Below are 25000 nucleotides of genomic sequence, written 5' to 3' on the forward strand. Positions count from 1 at the left end.
GACGGAACCGTCCTCCCTGTTAATTCTCCGTTATGACGTCTCCCCTGCTCAAATGAGTGGTGTGGCTTCCAGCTCCTGACGGGACCCTGACGGATAATGGTTATGGTAATGACGATAATTATTATTATGATCGCAGCTGCCTTCCCACGATGAGCACTTAATATATAGGGTCTCTCATCCCCTTCCATCAGCGGGTGCCATTCCCACTGCAGGGAGGGGGCGGAGCCTCCGAGAGGGGAGGGGGGGACAGGGCTTGTATGGGGGTCCCAGGCTGCCCCCGGGCCATGCATGGGGGCGGGGGGGCTGGGGGCGGGCGGGGGAAGCCAGGGGTGGGGGCAGAGGCCTTGTCGGGGAGCCGGAGAGACAGAAGCACTGGAGCGCAGGGAGTGCACAGGCACCATGCGATTGGGTTTGACAAACACCCTCTGCAGGCGCCGAGCAGACTGCGTGCTGCCACCCGGGCAGCATGTGGCCACCTGCCAATCCCAGCGCTGCGAGGGCTGGTGAGGCGGAGGGGGCGGGCTGCTCTGGAGACGGAGCAGGGGGGAGGGGGGAAGGGGCTGTGGGCCGGCAGTGGTGGCCAGGCCCTGTCCTCTCAGGCCCCCGTGGTCAGCATCCCGGGGGTTGGGGGTGGGGGGGCAGGGAGCCTTTGGAGGTGGGGGGGAGGCTGAGGCTCCGGAGGGCTCCTGCCCAGCGACCCTGCCACACAAGAAGCAAAGGGGCCGGTCATCAGCTCCTGCCAACCCCACTGGCCCAGCGGAACCGGGACCGGAACCAGAACCGGAACCGAGAGCCTCGGCCAGCTCCTTGCAGGCCGCCTCCACCTGCTGGTCCCGCGTTGCTGCCACTTACAACACACTGTCCCCGGGCGCGGGGGAGGGGGCAGGGCGGCCAGGGGCTGGGCTGGGCCTCTCCTCTGCCCCCTGCAGGGCAGGCCCCCTCCCCCCCGTGCACCGGTGCTCAGCAGGCGGCTGAACGGAGACGCACATGAGACAGAACCTCGGGCTCACTGACCCGTCCGGTGACGGCCTGGACTCTCTCCGCCCTGGCCATGGCCAGCCCGGAGCTCCCTCCCCTGTCCCCCCCCCCTCCCACACACACACCTTTCTGCTCCGCTGACACCTGCTCCCCTGAGCACAGGCCCACACGGGGGCTCCCTCCCTCTGAGCACGGCCCCTGACCTGGGGGGCTGTGCCGCTCACTCACTCCCTGGTCCCCGGCACCCAGTTCCCGGCCGGACACAGGGACGATGCTCAGTAAGACTTGTTGGACAGACAGATGGGTGTATGGATGGATGGACGGACGGACGAATAGATGGATGGAGGACGGATGAATGGATGCATGGATGGACGGACGGATGGACGGATGGATGGATGGATGGATGGACGGACAGACGGACGGACGGACGGATGGATGGATGGATGGATGGACGGATGGATAGAGGACGGACGGACGGATGGATGGATGGATGGACGGACAGACAGAAGGATGGACTGATAAACGGACAGATGGATGGATGGACGAATGGATAGAGGACGGACGGACGGACGGACGGAGAAGGGGCAGACCTTGTTGTAGAGGGCGCAGATGTGCAGGGCGGTGTTCCCCGAGGCGTTCTGGGCTCCGGGCTCTGCCCCGTAGAAGAGCAGGTGCTCCAGGTGCTGCGAGTGGCCCCGCTGGCAGGCCTGGGGGCCGGGGCCGGGGCCGGTCAGAGCCTCCGCTGGGCTGGGCGCCCTGCTCCGCCGCCCTCCTCCCTCCTGCCCGCTCCCCCTTGGCGACCCAGGTCATCGCGAGGCCCAGGAGTCCAGCCTGGCCCCTCGGAAGCCCCAGACGCCGTCCCACCCATGTTCCCTCCGGGTTCCGGTGTGGACACCCCCATGCACCCTCACCTCCTCCCTCTGGGAGGCCCCCAGCGCCCGGATCCGCAGTCCCTGATCCGGGGCCCCTGTGGGCCCAGGCACCCGCCCCGTGCCCAGCCCCGCCCCCCGCCCCGCCCCCCAGGCGGGGCACCTGGTGGATCTCCTGCCAGCCGTTCTCGTCGGCCACGCCCAGCTGCGCCCGGTTGTACAGCAGCAGCTCGCAGCAGCGGGGGTCGCCCCCCACCATGGCCGTGTGGAACAGCGGGGTGAGCCCCCGGCGGTCCTTGTAGTTGGGGGAGCCCCCGAGGTCCAGGAGCGCCTGGGACGCGGGGCGACAAGACAGACAACGGTTGTGGGAGGACTGGCTCCTTCTGCAAAGCCACAGTTCTGTCCCGATGCCCTTGTGCGACCTTCAGGAGGAGGCCTGCAGGCCAGCTGCCCGCTCAGCTGACGCGGGATGAGCTACTAAGGGGACCCGGAGCCACGTGCCTGCCTACTTGGTGGGATGGACGCGGGGACAAAGAGCGGAGCGGAGTGTGGCTGCAGGAGACCCTGGACCAGGGGGAGGTCTTATTGGGACCAAGATCCCACGGATGGGGCCCAGGAGGAGCCGGGGAAGGAGCATGTGTGGGTGGTGGGGAGCGGGCCGGGCTCGCTGGGGCCAGGGGCTCGAGGGCAGGGAGGGTCCCACGCAAGGAACCCCTCCGGGCCCGGCAGTCTGGAGGCATCGAGTGGTATTAGGACGGCTTGGCAGCACCCTTTGGGAGGACGGCCGGCTTGGCGCTGTCCAACAGCCCGCTCTGCGGCCACGGCCACGGCCACGGCCACGGCCGCATCCCCAACTCTGCAGCCACAGAGGCTAGTGAGCCCAGGAATCCCAAGGTTTTTGTTTTTAAATATATTTCAGGGATTATGTGATACCATATCAATAAATTAAAAAAAAAAAAAAGAAAAGAATGCCAAAACCGGTTTGGCTCAGTGGTAGAGCGTCAGTCTGCGGACTGAAAGGTCCCGGGTTCGATTCCAGTCAAGGGCATGTATCTTGGTGGCGGGCACATCTCCGGTAGGGGGTGTGCAAGAGGCAGCTGGTGGATGTTTCTCTCTCATCGACATTTCTAGCTCTCTATCCCTCTCTCCTCTTCTCTGTAAAAAAGCAAAAAAATATATTAAAAAAAAGAAAATAATAAATATAAATATAAATATAAATATAAATATAAATATAAATATAAATATAAATATAAATATAAATATAAATATATATATATATATATATATATATATATATATATATATATATATATTTCAGAGAGGAAGGGAGAGGGGTGGGGAGAGAGAGAGAAACACCCATGATGAGAGAAAATCATTGATCAGCTGCCTCCTGCACGCCCCGCACTGGGGATCCAGCCCACAACCCGGGTAGGTGCCCTGACCAGGAATCGAACCTTGACCTCCTGGTTCGGAGGTCGATGCTGAACCACTGAGCCACACTGGCCGGGCACCAGAAGCCTACGTCTTGATTTCCGTTCACTTGAGATCTAAACGGCCCACCCAGGTGGCTAGTGGCTACGAGACCGGCCAGGGAGGTCTGGATCTGGGGGAGGGGGGACAGTGCATTTTGGGGGACATTAAGAGGGTCTGTGGGTTCCAGGGTATGTAAGAGGTGTGTGTTGGCTGGATTTGACTACGTTTGGGGTTCTTTTTATTGATTTCAGAGAGGAAGGGAGAGGGACAGAGAGATAGCAACATCAATGATGAGAGAAAAGCCAAAACCGGTTTGGCTCAGTGGATAGAGTGTCAGCCTGCAGATTGAAGGGTCCCAGGTTCGATTCCGGTCAAGGGCATGCACCTTGGTTGAGGGCACATCCCCAGTGGAGGGTGTGCAGGAGGCAGCTGATCGATGTTTCTAACTCTCTATCCCTCTCCCTTCCTCTCTGCATAAAATCAATACTATATATATATATATATATATATATATATATATATATATATATATATTAAAAGGAAATAGTATTTTAAAATAAGACTGTGTAAGCTGACTCCGTGAATGTACTCTGTGGGTAGATGCGGCTCCTCTGTTTTGGAGGAGGGGCCGTGCCGGCTTGCGAGAGAAGGTGTGTGTGCTCGGGGAGTGACCACTGGGTGAAGCGTGGAGGGGGCTGTGTGTGCAGGTGTGTGTGTGTGTGTGTGTGCGCGTGTGTGTGTGTGTGTTTGTGTGGCGGAGGGTCTCTATCTGGGGGCAAAACAGGGAGCTCCCGGTGCATTTCAAAGGGCAGGAGTGGGGGTGTACCCCTCAGGGAGACAATGGCAGGGTGCTTGCTGCTGGGTCAGAGGGAATGGGGGACACCAAGAATCCGGGTGTTGGGAGAGTCATGTCATCGACCTGGGCGCAGGGCATTATCAGCTGTAATGGGAGCATGTGTGGGAGGCAACCCATCGATGTCTCTCTCTCTCTCTCTCTCTCTCTCTCTCTCTATCTCTCTCTCCCTCCCTCCCTCCCTCCCTCCCTCCCTCTCCCTTTCCTCCCTCCTTTCCACTCTCTCTAGAAGTCAATGGGGAGGGGAAATATCCTTGGGTGAAGATAGAAAAGAAAAGAAAAGAAAAGAAAAGAAAAAAGAAAGGAAGCCGAAACTGGTTTGGCTCAGTGGATAGAGCATCGGCCTGTGACTGAAGGGTCCCAGGTTCGATTCCGGTCAAGGGCATGTACTTTGGTTGTGGGCACATCCCCAGTGGGGGGTGTGCAGGAGGCAGCTGATCGAATTTTCTAGCTCTCTATCCCTCTCTCTTCCTCTCTGTAAATATATCAATAAATTGTTTTGTTTTGTTTTTAAAAGAAAGGAAAGGGCTGGATAGCTCAGTAGTTTAGAACATCGTCCTAAGACACCAAGGTTGTGGGTTTGATCCCCGTGTGACTAGCAGCTGTCGCTGGTCCTGAGCTGGGCGGTGGCTGCACCTGGGGCCGGAGGGGGGTCTCAGACCAGTAGGAGGAGGGACGAGGGAGGGAGAGGAAGAGGGAGGGCGTGGGGCCATTGGCCGGGGACAGTCTGTGTAGGGGACACGGCCACTCGGGGGTGCCTCGGGCCTGCGGGCGGGCCCCGGGGGTCTGGCGCCTCACCGTGAGCGCCAGGCAGTGCCGGGCACACGCGGCCTTGTGCAGAGCCGTCATGCCGTCGCGGGCCCGGAAGTCGATGTGGGCCCCGCCCAGGCACAGGGTTCGAATCACGTCTACGGAGCCTTCCGTCTGGGCAGCCAGCGTCAGGGGGGTCTCTGAGGGTGAGACGCCCACAGTCAGCGGCAGCCCCCGGGCCTGGCGGGGGCGCCCCTCCCCCTCCCCCCAGGCCCCGGGCCCCGTGCCCACCTCCCGAATCCGAGTCATGGTAGTTGGGGTCCAGCCCCTTGTCCAGCAGCCGCGCCACCTTGTCCGACGTCCCGAGCTGCACGTACTCCAGGAACTTCTTCAGGCCGGTCTGAGGGTGGACAGGAGAGAGGACAGGCCGTGAGGGGGCCTGTGGGAAGCCGGGGTCCCCAGTGACATACACGGCGGCCACACCAGGCACGGGGAGTCCCTAGTAACCACTTCTTTAAGAAAGAAGCGGGGGCCCCGGCCGGCGTAGCTCAGTGACTGAGCGCCGACCTATGAACCAGGAGGTCACAGTTCGATTCCCGGTCAGGGCACACGCCTGGGTTGTGGGCTCCATCCCCCTTAGGGAGCGTGCAAGAGGCAGCCAGTCAGTGATTCTCTCTCATCATTGATGTTTCTCTCTCTCTCTCTCTCTCTCTCCCTCTCCCTCTCCCTCTCCCTCTCCCTCTCCTCCCTTCTTTCCACTCTCTCTAGAAGTCAATTGGGGGGGGGGGGAGATAATCTTTGGGTGAGGATTTTAAAAAATAATAAAAGAAAAGACAGGAACAGCATGGCTGGATAGCTCAGCGGGTTAGAACATCGTCCTAAAACACCAAGGTTGTGGGTTTGATCCCCGGTCAGGGCACATACCAGAATCAACCCATGATGCACCAATAAGTGGAACAACAAATTGATATATTTCTCTCCCTCCCTCCTCTCTCTCTTTTTCTCATCAACCAACCAATAAATAAAACTTTTAATTATATAAAAATGCGCTGGCTGGTGTGTCTCAGCTGGTTGAGGGCCATCCCTTACACCAAAAGGTCACAGGCTCAGGTCGGGGTTCGATCGCCAGCAGGGGGCGTGCAGGAGGCAGCGGATCAATGTTTCTCTCTCATGGATGTTTCTTTGAAGTCTGGCATGCGTTTCACACGCACAGCCTGGCTGAGCTTGGGGACCCACCACAAGTGCTGCTGCTGAGGAGCGGGGTATGGCCAGTGGCTCCCCCTGTGGGCAGCACAGGTGTGGAGGGATGGGACATTTGGGGAAGAACTAGGCTGCATGCATTCTGCAGGAGTGGGGGGGGACCGGAGGGGGAGGGGCGGAAGATGAGGAATCCCCAAATGACAAGGATCCTTCACTGTTTTTGTGTGTGTTTTTAAATATATTTTACTGATTTTTTTTTTTTTACAGAGAGTTAGGGAGAGGGATAGAGAGTTAGAAACATCGATGAGAGAGAAACATCCATCAGCTTCCTCCTGCTGGGGATGTGCCCGCAACAAAGATACATGCCCTTGACCGGAATCGAACCTGGGACCCTTCAGTCCACAGGCCGATGCTCTATCCACTGAGCCAAACTGGTTAGGGCCCTTCACTGTTTAAAAAAAAAAAAAAATTATTGTTTTCAGAGAAGAAGGGAGAGGGGGAGAGAGAGAGAGAGAGAAACATCAACGAAGAGAGAGTCATTGATGGTCTGCCTCCTGCACGCCCCCTACTGGGGATCCAGCATGTTAACCCGGGCCTGTGCCCTGACCAGGAATCGAACTGTGACCTCCTGGCTCATAGGTGGGTGCTCAACCACTGAGCCACGCCACTGGGCTTCACTTCACTGTGACCAAAGCAGCCCCTTGGCTGCCTCCCGGCTTCTCGGGACCAGGAGAGACACACAGTCCGAGCCCGGGAAGGCCAGGCGCCTGAGGACGGATGTGGCTGGGGCCGGGGCATCTCTGGGTCTGACAGAGATTCAGGCTGAGGGATGGGGGGACTCGGGGTACCTATGAATCAGTCCCAGGCAGAGGGACACTGGGTGTCACCGTCCAGGCTCAGGGGGCGAGGGGCCCTGCACGGATATAAGGGGCCCAGGAGACGGGACAGGAGAGTCCAGGGATGAAGCCGGTGGGAGCCGGGTGGCAGTGGGGTGAGGGGCCCGAGAGGAGGTTAAGGAGTGACGATACGGAGAGGGGAGCATGGGGGGCTCTCCTGGCAGAGGAACAAAAGGGTTGAGGCCCGTGGGGGGGCTGTCAGGAAGAGGTGGGGAGCTGTGGCTGGGCCGTGGGCTCGGCAGGGCACGGGTGACGGCGGGGGGGGGGGGGGGGGGCAGGTGCCAGCAGGGCCCTCTCACCTTGGTGTGCAGCTTGGCCAGCTGCTTCTCGTCCAGGTTGGTCTGTTTGTACACTCGGGTCTTGTACCGGAACTGCGGGGGGTTGGGGGGGGTGAGGGGGGGAAGGGGGGAGACAGAGGCCAGAGTCAGGGCCTGGGGAGGAGGCGGGACTGCCCCTGAGCCGCGGCCTGGGGTGGGGGGGCAGAGGGGTGCAGACTCACTGTGAGGGCGCAGGCCTACTGTGTGGGCACAGGCTGCATGGGCACAGTCCTGCTGTGAGGGCGCAGGCCTACTCTGGGGGTGTAGGCCCGCTGTGGGGGTGCAGGCCCAATGTGGGGGCGCAGGTCTACTGTGTGGGAACAGGCTGTGTGGGCACAGGCCTGCTGTGAGGGCGCAGGCCTACTGTGGGGGCACAGGCTGTGTGGGTGCAGGCCTGGTGTGTGGGCGCAGGCCTACTGTGTGGGCGCAGGCCTACTGTGTGGGCGCAGGCCTACTGTGGTGATGCAGGCATACTGTGGGGGCACAGGCTGTGGGGGTGCAGGCCTACTGTGGGGCGCAGGCCTACTGTGTGGGCACAGGCCCACTGTGGGGGCGCAGGCCTGCTGTGGGGGTGCAGGCCTGCTGTGGGGGTGCAGGCCTACTGTGAGGGCACAGGCTGTGTGGGTGCAGGCCTGGTGTGTGGGCGCAGGCCTACTGTGTGGGCGCAGGCCTGCTGTGGTGATGCAGGCGTACTGTGGGGGCACAGGCGGTGGGGGTGCAGGCCTACTGTGGGGCGCAGGCCTACTGTGGGGGCGCAGGCCTACTGTGTGGGTGCAAACTATAAGGGAACGTCCTGAAACACCTGCCAAAACTAGGACTCCTTCCCCAGCGTGACAGGGAGGGGAAGCCGGGAGCGGGGACGGGCGGGGCGTTCGCAGGGCCGCTCTGCCGCTCGGAGCTCGGAGAACCGCCGTCCCTGGGCCTGGGCCCCGCTGACTCCCGGGCGGTTCTCCGGGGCCCCTGCTCGGGCCCCGTGGGGGGGGGACGGGGACTGGAGGGGCCGCTGTGTGTGTGGCGGGCGGCCTCCGCCCCCGCGGGAGGCTGGGGCTCACCTCCAGGTAGGGCACCCCCTTCTCGAAGGACTGGGGGTACTCCCGCAGCAGCCGCTCCTCCTCCAGGAAGTTGGCGTCGCGGCCGGAGGCGGCGGGCTGGAACAGGCCGTAGTTGAGCACGTCCTGCAGGCTCTCGCTCAGGGCGCACAGCACCTGCTGCTTGGCCGTCCAGATGGTGGCGTCAGGGTTGAAGCGCAGGCATTTCTGGCGGGAAGAGGCGGCCGGGCCGCGGGGAGGGCCTGAGCGGGTCTGGGGAGCGGGTGGGGGGCACGCTGGGCCAGGCGGGGGGCCTCCGGGGGACCCGCCACTCACTGTCTGGTGCAGGTCGGGGATGCCGATCCTGAAGACCATCATGCTGAAGTGGGCGTCGTCCAGGGAGGACATGGAGCGGCCCTGGAGGCCTCCGGCCGAGGCCAGGCTGCCAGGCGCCCCGCCGCTGCCCCGGCCCCGGGTCCCCTGGGGGCCTGTCCCGGGCCCGTCGGGGGAGCTGTCGGACTCTGAGCCGCCCTCGGGGCACTCGCTGGCGCTGCGGCGTTCCTCGTCCTCGCTCGAGGCGGGGCTGTGGGTCATCGTGGGGCCACGGGGCGATGGGGGACGGCAGCATCACAGGTCGCTGTGGGGGTGGCGGGGGAGGGGGGGAGGCAAGGGTGGCCGTCAGCCTCGGAGCCCCGACCCTTCAGAGGCCCCGGAGTCCAGGCCAGTGGCCCCACACTGCCGGAGGCCCGGCTCGAGGCCGGACACGCCCCCAGACGCTGCCGCCCTCACCCCGCCTGCGCACACCCCCCCACGCCTGCCACGCTGCCAGCACGCGTCTCCTTCCCTGCCCTTGGCCCTGCGCGCAGCCCCCGCCCCTCCTGCGCCCCACTTTGCCGCTGGGTCAGCGTGCTGGTGTCCCAGAAACCGCAGAATCACCGCGGGAGCTGCTGGCCCACTTTGCCGGGCCACGGCGAGGGCGGCTAAAATTAGCCGGGGACAGACAGGTGGACGGACGGCCCACCGGCACCCTGCCCTCCTGCCCCGGCCTGGCCCTCACCCGGCCTCCCGCCCTCTCCCCGGCTGGGGGGGGGGGGTAGGATGTGTGTGGGGGGAATGGGGCTGAGAGGTAGTAAGGGAGGCAGGGAGGTGTCTTGAGCCCGGGCAGCGGGAGCCGAGCCACGTGGGCCTGGAGTGGGTGGAGCTGGTGACTCCGCTGAAGGGTGGCTGGAAACGTGTGCGGGGGAACCAGTGTCCCGGGGGGCACCGGATGGAGTGCCATGGGGCGGAGCACCATGCCTGGGTGTCCCCGAGGGAGCCGCAGGAGGGGCCTGTGCAGGTTGTGGGGGGCATGTGAGAGGGTGTGGGGGGGGGGCTGGGGAGGCGGCCCTGGGAGGGCTGTCCAGGGGGCAGGGGTGTGGTGGCCTGTGTCGGTGGGGGTTTGGGGGTGACTGTGGGCATGTTTGAGAACTGGTGATGCAGGATGAGGGTGGGCATGCACCACCTGGCACTGGTAGCCCCACTCTGAGGGGGGGATGAGTGGGGGGAGGGATGAGTGGGGGTGAGGAGGGTCTGGGGACCGGGGTGGGGTCACCTCCCCATCCCTCCTCTTCCCCAGTGAGGCAGCCTCAGGGAAGCGGGTCCCCAGTGGGGTCCGCTTGGCTCCCCGTCGCCCCCACTCCTACCCGGGCACCACCACCGCCGGAAACCAGAATGCCTGGCCTGGTCCCTCCCCCCACCCCCCCACACCGGCCCGGCTCCACACCGTTGCCATGGAGATGGGAAGCAGTGGAGGGGACTGCTGACTTTGGGGGAGTGGGGATGGGCTGGCGGGGGGGGGGGTGGCGGGGGGAGGAAGGCAAAATGTTGTGTGCGCGGGAAGACTTCCAAGAGCTGTGGGCGAGCCGGTAGCACCGCCGGCCAACCGCACCCCCACGCGGGCTCCGGCCCCTGCGCCCCCCTTCCCCCCCGCCCCACCCCCCGGCCCGGCAGGTACCCGGCGGCGCGGCCCCTCCTCGCCCTGGCGGAACCCCGCGGAACCCCGAGGAACCCCCGCGTCCCCCCTCTCGGCGCGGCCCCACCCCTGCGCCTCCCAACAGGGGGGGCCCGCGGCCACTCCCCCTCGGCTGCCCCTGGCTGACCTCCAGCGCCCCCCAAAGCCCCCCGGCGCGGGAGGGGGTGCCCCTGGGCCGCAGGCAGAGCTGGGCGGGCGCCGCCCCCCGAACCCCGGCCCAGCCGGCCCCTCCCCCGCGGGCACCCCGCGCCGGGGCGGCATGAATCAAACGCGCGGCGGCGGCTAAGAATAGCGGGCACGCAGCTGGCACCGGGACGGCTGGGAGCCGGCAGGCGCGGGGGGATGGAGAGAGGGGGCGCCCGGGGGCCCGGGCCGGGCCGGGGGCGGCGGGGCGGCCGGCGGGGGGTCCTGGGGGCGGGGAGGAGGCGGGGGAGGCGGGCGGGGAGCGGGGCCGGGTCTGGGGAGCCCGCGGGGGAGAGAGCCCGGGGGAGCGGGGCCCCAGGGGCGGGGGCCGAGGGGGCGCGCGGGCCGGTGGGTGCGGAGGGGGAGTCAGCGCTGGGGGGGGGGCGGAGGGGTTTGGAGGCGCCGGAAGGAGAAGCAGAAACTAGAAGGGGGTCGAAGGGGGCGGAGGAGGCCGAAGCCAGACCCTCGCCGAGGGGGTGGGCGCCGGGTGATCGGGGGAGGGGCCCGGGGCGCGGGGGGCGGGGGAGTGGCCGGGCCGGGCCGGGGGCGGGAGGGGGCTCGGGGCCGGGGTCCTGCCGGCGGGGGATGGGGGCGCATACTCCCATCCAGCCGGCCATCTGGGACGGGGCACTCGGGACCCGGGCGTCACCCAATTTGGCGTCGCCCGGGGCAACGGTCCCCTCCCCTCCCCTCCCCGCACCCCCAACCCCCACCCCCTCCGCTCGCCGGGGCCCGGAGCCCGCCGCGCGCGGCCAAGGACGTCCGGGCGCCCCCGCCCCCTCCCGCCTCCCCAGCCCCGAACCCCCCGAACCCCGCGGCGCCCGGAACCGCCGGCTCCCCGGCCCCCTTACCTGCCTGGCGGGGCTGCTGAGTCCCGGTCGGCGGCGCCCGCAGCCCCTCCCCCCTCCCCCCACCCCCCTCCCCCGGAGCCGGGGGACCCTCAGGCCATGCCCCACCGCCCCGCGGGGCGAGCGGGCCGGGAAGGGGGCGGTGGGGCCGGGGGAGGGCGGGGGCCGCGGACCTCAGCCCCGCCCGGGACCGGGCGGCCAGCCGCAGGGCGAGCCCTCGCAGCCGCGGCCGCCGCGCCCCTCCCGGCTCGCCCGCCCCGGCTCGGTCAGGTCCGGCCCGGCCGCTCCGGGCGCCGCGGCTCCGCCGGCTCTTCCTCCTCCTCCTCCTCCTCCTTCCGGGCCGCCGCGCCCGCTCCTGCCTCCGCGGGCTCCCTGCTCCTCGCTCTCTCGCTCTCGCCGTCTCTCCCTCACCCGGTCTCTCTCTCTCTCTCTCGGCCTCCCTCCCCCTTTCCCTCCCTCCGCCCTCTCCCCTCCCTCCGGGAGCCAGCGGCGGAGGCATCGCCCCTCCCCGCGCCCCCAAACCTCGCCCATCCCCCCCCCCGCCGGCTCCGCCCCAACCCCCTCCCCTCCCCCTCCCCCCCCACTCCTCTTCGCCACCGGATCCCGGACCCGGACTCCACCCCTGCTGGCCCCCCAAACCCCCCACACCAGAGGGCCCCGCCCCCCTAACGGTCCCCCCCCTCCGCACCCACACCCCGGGACCACCTCTTCTCGGAGCCCCGCCCACCCTCTCCGCACACAGTAGGGCGCAATCAATCTCGGTTGCTGAACTGACACCCTCTAACTGGATCCTGAGAACTGCCGACTCCCGCGCTGGCCCCCCCCCACCCCAAGGCGCACACACCCCCTTCTCCCCAGACACAGGTGCAGGGGCGCGGGCTGGCCGGCAGGTGCAGACACCGCACATGCGCAGCCTCCGCAGCGGCCCGGCCTGCGTGTGCGATGCCGCAAACGCCCTCCGCACGCGGCACATGCACATCGCACACCTGTGCACCCATGCACCCCCACACCCCACAGGCACCCCGCGGGCACGCTCAGGCCTCCAGATCACACGCACCCCCAAAGCAGACACACACTTGTAGGGAGATGTGTGCATGCATGCGCCCCCATCACACCCACCCAGCCACCTCCCGCACCCTGCACCACCCAGGTGTACACACGCCCATTCAGATTCAGGCAACAGAGGGCGGGGGGGGGGGGGGGGTCGTCCCCCTCCCCCACAGCTGCCCTGCGTGACGAATGCTGACGGTTCGTGAGCACTTCCTGGGTGAGGGGCTCCCGTCTGGATTTACTCACAGGCTTCTCCCATTCTCCCACCCACCCATGGGCCAGGGGGGGACCCCGCCACCCCGTTTTCCAGAGGGGGAAATGGAGGTTCAGAGAGGCCAAGCCGCTTACTTACTTACCCAAGGTCACCCAGGAGGAGCCAGGGGTCAGGGACCGGTAGGGGGGCTCAGAGGCTCCTGCTCTTCACCCCGCGATGGTGCATGGGGAGCACCATGGCTGCAAAGTCCCTCTCCCCGCTCAGCTGCCTGGTGCCCCGGAGAATGGCGCCCCTAGCCCAGCCTCGGACCCTCCTCCCTGCTCCCTCTGACAGCACCCCGGGTGCCTCCGGAGGCGCCTCCAGCTGCGGGTGCCTTTGCGGGAGCCTGAGCAGGTGCCAGCCCAGCTCCGGGCAGCCCCCCTCTGGTTCACACCCACCCGGCAGCCCAGGTGCTGAGCAGCTGGGCCCGGGAGAGAGAGAACAGCTGCCCGCGTGGTGACATCGGCGAGAGAGGCTGTGCACCCGTCTGCGGGGTACGAGGCCTCTCCCGGTCTGTGCCTCGCAGCTGGAGGCCTGTGGCTGCTGCGGAGGGGTCCCCGGCACCCTCTGAGGTGGCAGCAGCCTGCCCAAGGTCACACTGCCCTCTGCTTTCTTTCTTTTCTTTTTAAATATATTTTATTGATTTTTTTTTTTTTTTTTTACAGAGAGGAAGAGAGAGGGATAGAGAGTTAGAAACATCGATCAGCTGCCTCCTGCACACCCCCTACTGGGGATGTGCCTGCAACCAAGGTACATGCCCTTGCCCGGAATCGAACCTGGGACCCTTCAGTCCACAGGCCGATGCTCTATCCACTGAGCCACACCGGTTTCGGTATGCCCTCTGCTTTCTTGGAAGAGAAAACTTGGGCACATGTATGTCAGGGGCCACTCCTGGGGCTCCCAGCAGCTGGGGGCGGGTGCCCTGCTCTTGCTTAGGAGCCAGAAGCCTTGTCCAGCTGCCTCCATGCTGGTGATCTCCAGCAGGCTGTTGTCCCCTCGCTGAGCCTCGGTTTCCTTCCTTGAAGCCTGGGCCCTGGCATCCCTGGCTGATGAGATCCATGCTCGCTGGCACCACCGGCCGGGCCAGCTCTGGGAAAGCCCTGCATGAGTCACGAGCCTGGCATGGAGTGGGCATGGCGTGGCCTCTCACTTCTCCTGCCTGCGCATCCTCTCTCCCTCTGCCCTCGCCGCCTCATCCACCCTGGATGCCCCGGCCCCTCCCGGTGCCCCTCTGCCTCTGCCTCAGGAACACGATGGTCAAGCTTCCCATCGCCCGGCGAAGTGACCACCCTGCCATGAAGGGTTACTTCCTTTCTCACTCAGCAACTGGTGGCGCACCTACTAGGCGCTGGGTTGGCCCTGTGCTAGCTCTGGGGATCCAGCCATAAATCAGAACCCCGGCCTTCACTGGCAGGAGACAGACGGCAAACAAACAAGCAAGCAAGCAAGACAACGCCATCCTGAGTATACTGAAAAGATAAAAGTTTTTTTTAAAAAAATATGCTTTTATTGATTTCATTGATTTCAGAGAGGAAGGAAGGGGGAGGGAGAGAGAGAGAAAAACATCAATGATGAGAGAGAATCATTGGTCGGCTGCCTCCTGCACACCTCCCATTGGGGATTGAGCCTGCAACCCGGGCACGTGCCCTTGACCAGAATCGAACCCGGGACCCTTCAGTCCACAGGCCCATGCTCCATCTACCGAGCCAAACCAGCAAGGGCAAAAGGGGTGGTTTTGTTTTTTAATATATTTTTATTGATTTCAGAGAAGAAGGGAGGGAGAGATAGAAACATCAGTGATGAAAGAGAATCATTGGTCGGCTGCCTCCCGTACACCTCCCATTGGGGATGGAGCCTGCAACATGGGCATGTGCCCTTGACCAGAATCGAACCCGGGACCCTTCAGTCAGCAGGCCGACGTTCTATCCACCGAGCCAAACCGGCTGGGGCAAAAGGGACTGTTTTAATAAAGTAATTTGCAGAAGCCAGGCTTCTTTAGATAAAAAGGAAGGCCTCACCGAAACCGGTTTGGCTCAGTGGATAGAGTGTCGGCATGCGGACTCAAGGGTCCCAGGTTCGATTCCAGGCAAGGGCATGTATAATACCTTGGTTGCGGGCACATCCCCAGTAGGGGGTGTGCAAGAGGCAGCTGATCGATGATTCTCTCTCATCGATGTTTCAAACTCTATCCCTCTCTCTTGCTCTCTGTAAAAAAAAAAAAAAAAAAAAAATCAATAAAATATATTTAAAAAAGGAAGGCTCGGGTTGAGAATTTGGGAATGAGCAGAGGCTGGGCCTCAGAGCCTTGTTCTAGAAGGATGGAAAGCCTGGTGCTAACGCTGTGAGGTGGGAAAGAGCTCAGCATTCAGGAAGTAGCCAGGAGGGTACCCACACTCCTGCGTGGCTGGATCCTAGGGGGCAGGGGTGTGGGGGTGATGAGTTGCAGAATGGCAAAGGACCCGCCCTTCCCAGCCCCCCCCTCCCCCCCCCCCCCCGCTCCCCGCAGGGCAGGCCAGACCCTCGCCAGGGGCGGGCTTTGGCTCCTCCTCCGCTGTGATGGGAAGCTGGGGGAGCAGGGGAGTGGGGAGTGACACGGTCTGATTTACAGCTTGGAAGCACTGCTCCGGCTGCGGCAAGCGGCGTGGATTGGATGGAGGGGCTCGGGAGGAAGGAGGGGGCGAGCGGGAGGAGGCGACTGCAGTGGTCCAGGCGGGAGATGAGCCTCGCTGACGGCTCAGAGCCCTGTGTGCACCCGGCCCAGCCCCTGTCTGCCCGCCTCCGGGAGAAAGCATCATCCTTGACCCCCACTCACCCCTCCTCCTCCCTGCCCTCTGCCCTGGCCCCTCCTCCTCCCTGCCCTCCGCCCTGGCCCCTCCTCCTCCCTCCCCTCCGCTCTGGCCCCTCCTACTGCCTCCCCTCACCCAGTGGGACCGTCTGTCTGGAGTCCCCAGTCCTGAAGGGCCTGGTCTGCAGGCCTCCAGGGTAATATATGGCAAAATGCATCCCAGAGGCCGGCCTCCTGGGGCTGCACACGCAACCACACGCATGCTCTTCGTATGTATGTGTCCCACACACTCCCTGTGTCTTGGGGGGGACAAGAGCGTGGAAAGTGGGATGGGAGACCTGGGGCAGAAGGCACCCTAGAGCCTGAGGAGGGTGGGAAAGCCTCTCCCAGCGGAGTAATGACAACCCTGGAGGGATCCCGCAGTCTCTTCCCCCGCTCCCCGCCTGTGAGGAGTGGCCAGCGACAGAGGGGGACAGGGTCCCGGGCCAACAACCCCCTGAGGGGGCTCCTGGGTGGAGGCCGTGTCTGCGGGATCCCTCGGAGAGCCAGCCCCGAGCTCTGCCCGCCCGTCAGAGCGGCTTTTGGCCGGGGCAGAAGGAAAGAACGGGGCGGGGTAGTGAGCTCTGGAAAAGTGGGAAGAGGGCGGCGGCAGGCGTGAGGGGAGACCCGGGGGCGGGATCCAGGCTCTGGAACGCTGGAGGTTTCCGGCCACAGAGGCAGGGCCTCGGGGGAGGGAGCCAGGGGAGGCGGGGAGAGACCCACATCGAGGAACTGAGACCAGGAACGGAGAAGGGAGTTGGGAGGAGAGGGACCAGGGAGGAGCTGGGAGAGGCGGGGGCCGGGGGCCAGGGATCTGCACACATTCCAGCCCCCAGAGACCCCTCATCCTTCCTCAGAGACATCTGCCCGCGGCCTTGGGTGCTGCGAGCCCACCCCCATGCAGGCAGCCTGGCTCCTTGGGGCCCTCGTGGTCTCCCAGCTCCTGGGTTTCGGCCACGGGGCGCGGGGGGCCGAGAGGGAGTGGGAGGGGGGCTGGGGGGGCGCCCAGGAGGAGGAGCGGGAGAGAGAGGCCCTGATGCTGAAGGTAAGTTGGGGAGTGGCTGTGGGGGCGGGGTGGTGACCATGACCACCATGGCCTTGGCAGGGGCTGTTGGGATCAGGGAGCCGGGCGGCGGGAGGGATGGGATGGGGGGGGGGGGGAGAGGGTCCAGAGGATGGGGGTGCTGGGCTCACAGAAGGGACTGAGGGCAGTGAGCCAGATTACAGCTGGCGGAGGGAGAGGGGGTGGTTGGAGCATCTGGGGGGTCAGCATGGGGCGACCATCCCTTCCTGGCCTCAGCATTTACAGGAGGCCCTGGGGCTGCCCACTGCGCCGGGGGACGACAGTCTTGAGGGGACCCCGGAAGACAAAGGGGCCTGGGAGACGGAGGAGGGCCCGCAGGGGGAGGAGGAGGAGGAAGAAGAGGAAGCCACGCCAACCCCCTCCCCCAACCCCAGCCCCTCTCCCACCCCGGAGGACGCCATCACTTACATCCGTGAGTTATCATTAGCCTCCGCCATCCTTTCCACCAAAACGAACTGTCCCCTCCCCATAGGGAGGGGGAAGGGGGGACCTTTCAATTCTCTCGGCCCAGCCCGTCCCGCCCAAACCCTGTGAGCTCTGGGTCCCGGCTTTGCCTCCCCCAAAAGCCCGGGGCCACCGACCTCCCAGGATTCCTGTGTCCGCCGGCCAACTCCCAGCCCACAAACTCGGCCCCCAGAGGCCATAGGTTCCTGTCCCCCCGTCCCCCCCCCCCGCCCCAGGTCCTCCGCTCCCCTCATTCCGCCCCCACCAGGGTCCCCATCCGACGCGCGCCCTGTCCGTATGCAGTGGGCCGCCTGGCGGGCCTGGACACGGGCCTGCACCAGCTGCACGTCCGCCTGCACGTGCTGGACACCCGCGTGGTGGAGCTGACCAAGGGGCTGTGGCAGCTGCGGGAGGCGGTGGGCGACGCCCGCGACGCCGTGCAGGTCCTGCAGGAGGCGCAGGGCCGCGCGGAGCGCGAGCGAGGCCGCTTGGAGGGTGAGTCCGCACGGGGGTGCGGGGCGGGGCAAGGGGGGCGATCCAGGCCTGCCGGGGGGGACTGGTGGGAGGAGGAGGGGGCAAGGGAGTTCCTTGAAACTTGGGGGTGTTGGATGATGGAGAGGTTAGAGTAGCGGGGAGGGGGGATGCCGGGAGCAGGCGGGAGGTGGGGGAGAAACACTCCACACCACGCGGGAGAGCAGACCCCACTCTGCACGCACCACGCCCCCTACTGTCCGGTCCCTACAGTATCGCCCCGCCCCCGGCGGCCTTGACTCCGCCCCCTTAGTGGATCTTGTCCCCGCCTCCTCCCTGACGGGCCGCGGAGTCTCTGGCCCCGCCCCCTGGGAAAATAAGACTCCGCCCCAACCACGCCCACAGAGGACCTGGCCCCGCCCCTCTCCCGCAGGCTGCCTGAAGGGGCTGCGCCTGGGCCACAAGTGCTTCCTGCTCTCGCGCGACTTTGAGGCGCAGGCGGCGGCGCAGGCGCGGTGCGTGGCTCGGGGCGGGAGCCTCGCGCAGCCGGCGGACCGCCAGCAGATGGAGGCGCTCGCTCGCTACCTGCGCGGGGCGCTGGCTCCCTACAACTGGCCCGTGTGGCTGGGCGTGCACGACCGGCGCGCCGAGGGCCTCTACCTCTTCGAGAACGGCCAGCGCGTGACCTTCTTCGCCTGGCACCGCGCGCCGGGCCCCGAGCCCGGCAGCCAGCCCAGCGCCGCGCCGCACCCGCTCAGCCCCAACCAGCCCAACGGCGGCGCGCTGGAGAACTGCGTGGCGCAGGCCTCGGACGACGGCTCCTGGTGGGACCACGACTGCGAGCGGCGCCTCTACTACGTCTGCGAGTTCCCCTTGTAGCGGGGCTGGTCCCCCCTCCATCCCATCCCACCACCCGCCCTTTGCCAGGGCCGCGCACCCAGCGAGAACGCCCTTCCCTCCCTCCCACCCTGCTTGGCGGGGCGATCCCGGAGGCGGGGGCTCCTGCGGGGCCGGGACCCCTTCCTTGCCTGTGTTTTTCCTGGGAGCGCCGAGCACCAGGCAGGTCCGGCGACAATAAAGCCTTGAGGGCAGTGGAAGCACTTTGGGCCTTACCCTCGGCCGCGTGGCAGGCCGGGAGAGGCAAGAACCCGGCCGTGGGGTGCCTGCCCCGTTCCTCCTTTACCAGGTGTTAGTTGAACCCCAGAATCATCAGAGGAGACCAGGGATGCATATTGTACAGACGGCCCTCCACTCCTGCACACAGATGTCAGGAATACATAACTGCACACACAAACACCTTCACCCTGAGTGTCCCTCCCGCTCAGGGCCTTTGGGACCCAGGGCCTGTCAATCATTGTCCTGCCAGGTCTTGGCCCTGATCAGAGAAAACCTGGGAATCGCCAAGGAGCTAAAGGCTCTGACAAAGTCCTGCGAGAAAGACCTCGTTTAATTTTGTTTAGGGTGACTCAAGCTTGTTTGAGCAGATGGCCCCTGGGGCACCGCTCCATCCATCCCCTTCTCCCACCCCCGGGGTCTGGGTTGAGACACAGACTTGAAGACGTACCCAGCCTGGGAGTCTAGGCTCCCTCCCAATGTTCCTTCCTCTACTCCCTGCCTGTGAGGCCACGAGCCAGTCTCCTCCCTGCTCCCAGCCTCAGTTTCCTCATCTGGACATAGGCACAGTCACCCCTGCCTGGTATGTTCTTGGGATGTTCAGATGAGCCCAGAGAGTGAGTGAGCACTGTCCCACCACGTGGGACATGGTGGAGCATGAGCCACTCGATCTCTCTCCTTCCCCATTTTTCTTTCTTTAAAAAAAAAAATATATATTTTATTGCTTTTTTTTTTTTTTTTTTTTTTTTTACAGAGAAGGGAGAGGGATAGAGAGTTAGAAACATCAATGAGAGAGAAACATCGATCAGTTGCCTTCCGCACACCTCCTACTGGGGATGTGCCTGCAATCAAGGTACATGCCCTTGACCGGAATCGAACCCGGGACCCTTCAGTCCTCAGGTCAATGCTCTATCCACTGAGCCAAACCAGCTAGGGTTTCCCCATGATTTTTCATACCGTTATTCCCTGGGGCGGTGGGGACCCCCAGAAATCACCCCAGTGTCTTCCCCCCCAATGCTGGCATCACTGTCCTGACTCTGACAATATCATAGAAACCAAGAGATCCTTACATTTCTTCTTCCCTTCTCTCAGCTGTGGCACCAACCCGCCTAAAGGGTCACCGTTGGGTCAACCAGTGACAGTCACCCCTGTCATTTCCTAAAAGGGGGAGCATTATGCCCCCTCCAGAGGAGGAATGAGAGGTGGGGGTGTGAGGGGGTGGCCTCTGGTCGGGAAGATGTCAATCCTGGGACTGAAGACCTTGCTCACAATTCTTGCCCCTAAGCTTGTCTTCCAAGCTGGAGGGAGTTGGGGGAGGGGACAGCAGGATGGCACAGGCAACCAGAGGGTAGACGAGGCAGATGTTGGGTTTCTGCCTTTGCCCAGGAGGGGTTCCCCCTCATGGACTTGACATTCTGGCAGTAAGTGGATCGGGCAGCTCGTGGCTATACGTGCCTGGACTCTGGAGCCAGAAGGCCCAAGTTCTAGTCCTGCCTAGGACACTTCCTATGGGGCAAATGTGAGTGAGACTTCTCTCCCGCCCCTGCACTGGTCAGCCAGACTGGGGGACTGCCTTGGGGCAGGACTGGGTATAAGCAACTCCGTGCACCCAGCAATACCCTGGCACATGGGAGCCCCTTGAATGAAGCCTCAAGGACGGCTGGGTGGGGCCAGGTTGGGGACCCTGAGATGAGTCGGATCTCCAACTGCTTCTCTTCCTTCCTGGAAGATCCCCCAGGCTTCCACAGGTCCGAGCCTTTCCCCATCACAAACTTCCATCGCTCTAGATGCCACTGTCGATGTCTGTCATACCAGCCTAGGAACAAGGAGCTGGGGCATGCAGAGAGGTCCGGGGTGGTGAGTGGAAGGCATTTGCAAGGAGTTTCTTCATCAGATCAGCTCGCCTACATCCAGCGTTCTGGGTTTATTCCCGACTCGGCTCTGCCTATGGCACCCTTATCCCCCTCCCAGGCCTGCCAGGGGCCAGCTTTTGCCAGTGCCGCCTCCCTGGCTCTCCGTGAGGAGCACCTGCTCTGAGAATCCGGAGCCGCGGACCAGTGGAAGCCTCAGCAACTAGGGTGGAAACATGAATGGGTCCAGGGAAGTGGTGGAGGAAGGGCGCAAGGCCTGAGATGATCCAGCCTGCAGGGACTTGTCCGGACTACAAATCCCAGGCGGCTGAGGGACAGGCCTGCCGCCACGTTTCCCGGCAGCCATTGGGTGCCTCACGGAGGTCCTTCCGCAAGCCCCGCCCTCTCCTCTCACGTGGGGGATCGCCTACATTTCCCAGCAAGCTTAGGATCACGCCCTTTGCAATGAAGACAGAGCTCAGCAGTTTCAAATCAGAGTTCAGATTCTTTCTCCCCAACCCGTTGGAGCTAGGGCCGAGGTACTATGGGAAATGTAGTCCGGTCACGCGTCATGCTTTAACCGGTAGAAAAACCCAAAGCGTCAAGAGCCTTAACTTTTTTTTAAAAAAAATATATTTTATTGATTTTGCACAGAGAGGAAGGGAGAGAGATAGTTTGAAACATCGATGAGAGAGAGTCATCGATCAGCTGCCTCTTGCACACCCCCTACTGGGGATGTGCCCGCAACCAAGGTACATGCCCTTGACCCGAATCGAACCTGGGACCTTTCAGTCCCCTAGCCGACGCTCTATCCATTGAGCCAAACCAGTTTTGGCAAGAGCCTTAACTTTTGTTTAGACTGTAACTACCGCTCAGATCTTTCCAACAAGGTTTTTGTTTTTGTTTTTGTTTCCAAAATACAGATGAATTTCCATGGGTACCAAATGGCAAGTGGGGGTATGCAGGAGGCAGCTGGTCGGTGTTTCTCTCTCATCAATGTTTCTAACTCTCTATCTCCCTTTCTCTCTGTAAAAAATCAATTAAAATATATATATATATATATATATATATATATATATATATATATATATATATTTCACAGAGAGGAAGAGAGAGGGACAGAGAGCTAGAAACATCGATGAGAATCATTGATCAGCTGCCTCTTGCACACCCCTTACTGGGGATGTGCCCGCAACTAAGGTACATCTTGACTGGAATGGAACCTGGGACCCTTCAGTCCGCAGACTGACGCTCTATCCACTGAGCCAAACCGGTTTCGGCATTAACTAAAATTTCTATTGGTAACGCATCTCACGGTAAAATTGCTTAACATGAAGCGAACCTAAAGCGGTCTTATTTTTGTGCAAAAACTTAAACTTTAAAGTTATCAAGACTGCATTCCAAAATTTACAAAAGTAAAAGGGGCACAAGGGAATATTTTTTTTTGGGGGGGGGGTGGGGTGGGGAGAGGGTGGTGGTGGCACAGTGCATGCATGTGCCAAAACCCTAGCAAGGCCAGCGCCATGTGTGAATTCTTCTGTCTCTGGGAAGTGCCTTCCTTTTGTTAATGAAAACAAAAACAAAATCAAAACCCATGGAAACCTGCAAAGACTTTCTGTGAGTTTATTTGAGCCAAACTGTCGACATAGGCCAGGAAGCAGAACCTCAACAGATTGAGATGATGCTCCGGAGAACGCAGAGTTACATCTATATTTATACATTGCCGTCAAAGGAGAGGGACGGGGGTGAGTTACATGAAATTCATTGGCGATGGATTAGGGAGGTGGGACAGAGCGAAGTGGAGGGGGAAACCTCTGGGATAGGGTAAAAGTGAAATGATGGACATGAGCTTCTTTTACAGAGAGGGATACAGGGTCCTTTAACATAATTACCGGTTGACAATTGACTTGATAACAACAACAATGAGGAATGTCTCCAGGCCATTTGTTGAGCCCTGAAGGGTCTGCGATAAAAAGGAAGTTACAAGCTACCCAGACATCTCACAAATGGGCTCAGTAAAGAAGATCTAAGTTGATCTTTGTCAGGTGAAATAGGACATGACTACCCACTGTAACCTGTTTGTAGTTAGATATTTAATTTCCAAACCATCTTTTGTGGTTATTTTAGGTCTCTGAGTTTGCAAGACTGCCACGCAGGCCTTCCCTGAGCTTGTCAGGTTAGCATGTGGCTCTTTTCTTTCACACTTTTAATTAATTAATTAATTAATTAATTAATTTTTAATATATTTTATTGATTTTTTCACAGAGAGGAAGGGAGAGAGATAGAGAGCTAGAAACGTTGATGAGAGAGAAACATCGACCAACTGCCTCTTGCACACCCCCTACTGGGGATGTGCCCTCAACCCAGGTACATGCCCTTGACCAGAATCGAACCTGGGACCTTTCAGTCCGCAGACCGACGCTCTACCACTGAGCCAAACCGGTTTCGGCTTCTTTCACACTTTTAAAAAAACACGTAAAGCCATTCTTTCCCCTTCCTTCTCGCATTCAGGACACAGATCTGACAGCCTTCCATGTGAAAGCTCTGTGTATAAAGGCAACAACTCAAGCTAAAATGAAAAGGGAAGATCCTGTGACAAGCAGCCTCGTCAGGTAAAGTGACAGAAAAGGGAACAGCACTCGCGGGTTCCAGGAGGCGGGTTGGGGGTGGGGTGGGGGAGGGAAGAGATGGTTGGTGAGATGGGGAGGGAATGAGTAGCTGAGGGTTTTAGGGAGACGGCTGGTCACACCGGACATCGCAGCCATTCCAGTAAATCCATCGCCAGGGGCCACTTCTTCACAAGAAGAGCCGGAGCCGCGTGGCCTGCGTGGCTCAGTGGTTGAGCATCAGTTTATGAACCAGGAGATCCTGGTTCGATTCCCGGTCAGGGCACATGCCAAGGGTTGATCCCCGGAGGAGGAGTGCAGGATGCTGATTGATATTTCTTTTTCATTGATGTTTCTCTCTCTCTTCTTCTCCCTTCCTCTCTCTAAAATCAATAAAAATATATTTTAAAAAAATAAAGAAAGGCCCTGACCTGTTTGGCTCAATGGACAGAGCGTCGGCCTGCGGACTGAAGGGTCGCAGGTTCGATTCCGGTCAAGGGCATGTACCTTGGTTGCGGGCACATCCCCAGTAGGGGGTGTGCTGGAGGCAGCTGATCGATGTTTATCTCTCATCGATGTTTCTAACTCTCTATCCCTCTCACTTCCTCTCTGTAAAAAAAAAAAAAAAAAAAATCAATAAAATATATTTTTTTAAAAAGTAAAAGTAAAAGAAAGACCGAGGGGAGAGGGGCCTACATTTGAAGGGAAAAGGGAACCGACATTTCAAAAGTAGGGGTGACAGCAGAACTGGTTTGGCTCAGTGGATAGAGCTTCGGCCTGCGGACTGAAGGGTCCGGGGTTTGATTCCGGTCAAGGGCATGTGCCTTGGTTGCGGGCACATCCCCAGTGCAGGAGGCAGCTGATTGATGTTTCTACTCTCTATCCCTCTCCCTTCCTCTCTGTAAAAAAATCAATAAAATATATTTAAAAAAAACAAAACAAAAAAAAGTAGGGGTGACTTTCCAGGGAGGGGCTGCTTGCCAGAGGGGGAGGGGCAGGCAGGCCTCATTCTTCAGCCCCCACAGCCCCCACCTCCACGCGTGCTCTGCGCCCCGCAGTGTCCCCGGAGGGAGCACAGGGTCCCGGGACCCGGGGTCCTGCCAGGAACACAGCCCTGGCGGGGGGGGGGGGGGCGGGGGAGGGGGAGAAGGAGGGTCGGGGGAGGGGGGCACACAGCCCCGCCCCGCCCCGCCGATCCCACGGAGACACCCCTCCAGGCAGGAGGGCGGCCTCGCACTCTTCATCAGGACCCGCGTCTGTCAACACGGAGCGAGGGGGCGGGCGGGTGCTCCCGGTGACAGACAGGCTGTCACCACGTGGGGAAACACTGCAGGAGGCAGCCGCCCGGCACCTGTCACCTGTCACCTCCGCTGGGATCCGCCCGCCCGCCGCTGCAGGCTCTGCTCGGGCCTGAGCACCCGCCGCCCGCCCGGCCCTCCGCCGCCTTCTCTGCTCACCCATCCGACAGGCTCAGGAACCACCTCTCTCTCTCTCTCTCTCTCTCTCTCTCTCTCTCTCTCTCTCTCTCTTAAATTATTTTTTAAAATACATTTTATTGGCTGAGACCGGTTTGGCTCAGCGGATAGAGCGTCGGCCTGCGGACTGAAAGGTCCCAGATTCGATTCCGGTCAAGGGCATGTACCTTGGTTGCGGGCACATCCCCAGTAGGAGGTGTGCAGGAGGCGGCTGGTCGATGATTCTCTCTGACGTTTCTAACTCTCTATCCCTCTCTCTTTCTCTGTAAAAAAAAAAAAAAAAAAAAAAAAAATCAATAAAATATATATATAAAAAAAGAAAAGAGCGCAAAAGGGCTCCAGACCTCGCAGCCCCGCACAGCTCGCCACGTCTGGCTTATACGGGCAGAATGTCACAAAGGTGTCGATTACATGTCTGGGTCTG

The 25000-nt window shown here is 61.7% G+C and overlaps 3 protein-coding genes across 3 annotated transcripts in view; 1 reads left to right on the forward strand and 2 right to left on the reverse strand.

Moving 5' to 3' along the window:
- Positions 1–11817, reverse strand: part of SHANK1 (SH3 and multiple ankyrin repeat domains 1) — a 56797-nt gene extending 44980 nt beyond the window's left edge. The window contains 8 exon segments of the mRNA XM_084906286.1: positions 1569–1685; positions 2011–2178; positions 4972–5123; positions 5215–5323; positions 7319–7390; positions 8389–8592; positions 8701–9001; positions 11410–11817. Of these exon segments, the coding sequence (XP_084762412.1) occupies positions 1569–1685; positions 2011–2178; positions 4972–5123; positions 5215–5323; positions 7319–7390; positions 8389–8592; positions 8701–8958 (1080 nt within the window). The 5' untranslated portion in view covers positions 8959–9001; positions 11410–11817.
- Positions 1–25000, reverse strand: part of LOC311633470 (kallikrein-5-like) — a 176453-nt gene that overhangs the window by 69472 nt on the left and 81981 nt on the right. The gene's annotated exons all lie outside the window — the stretch shown is intronic.
- Positions 16302–18647, forward strand: CLEC11A (C-type lectin domain containing 11A). Its single transcript, XM_084906197.1, has 4 exons — positions 16302–16578; positions 16834–17029; positions 17365–17556; positions 17966–18647. The coding sequence occupies exons 1-4, from the start codon at positions 16432–16434 to the stop codon at positions 18409–18411; spliced, it is 981 nt and encodes a 326-aa protein (XP_084762323.1). The 5' UTR covers positions 16302–16431; the 3' UTR covers positions 18412–18647.

The sequence above is a fragment of the Pipistrellus hanaki genome (assembly GCF_964339955.1).
Source record: "Pipistrellus hanaki genome assembly, chromosome: 15".
NCBI lineage: Eukaryota > Metazoa > Chordata > Mammalia > Chiroptera > Vespertilionidae > Pipistrellus > Pipistrellus hanaki.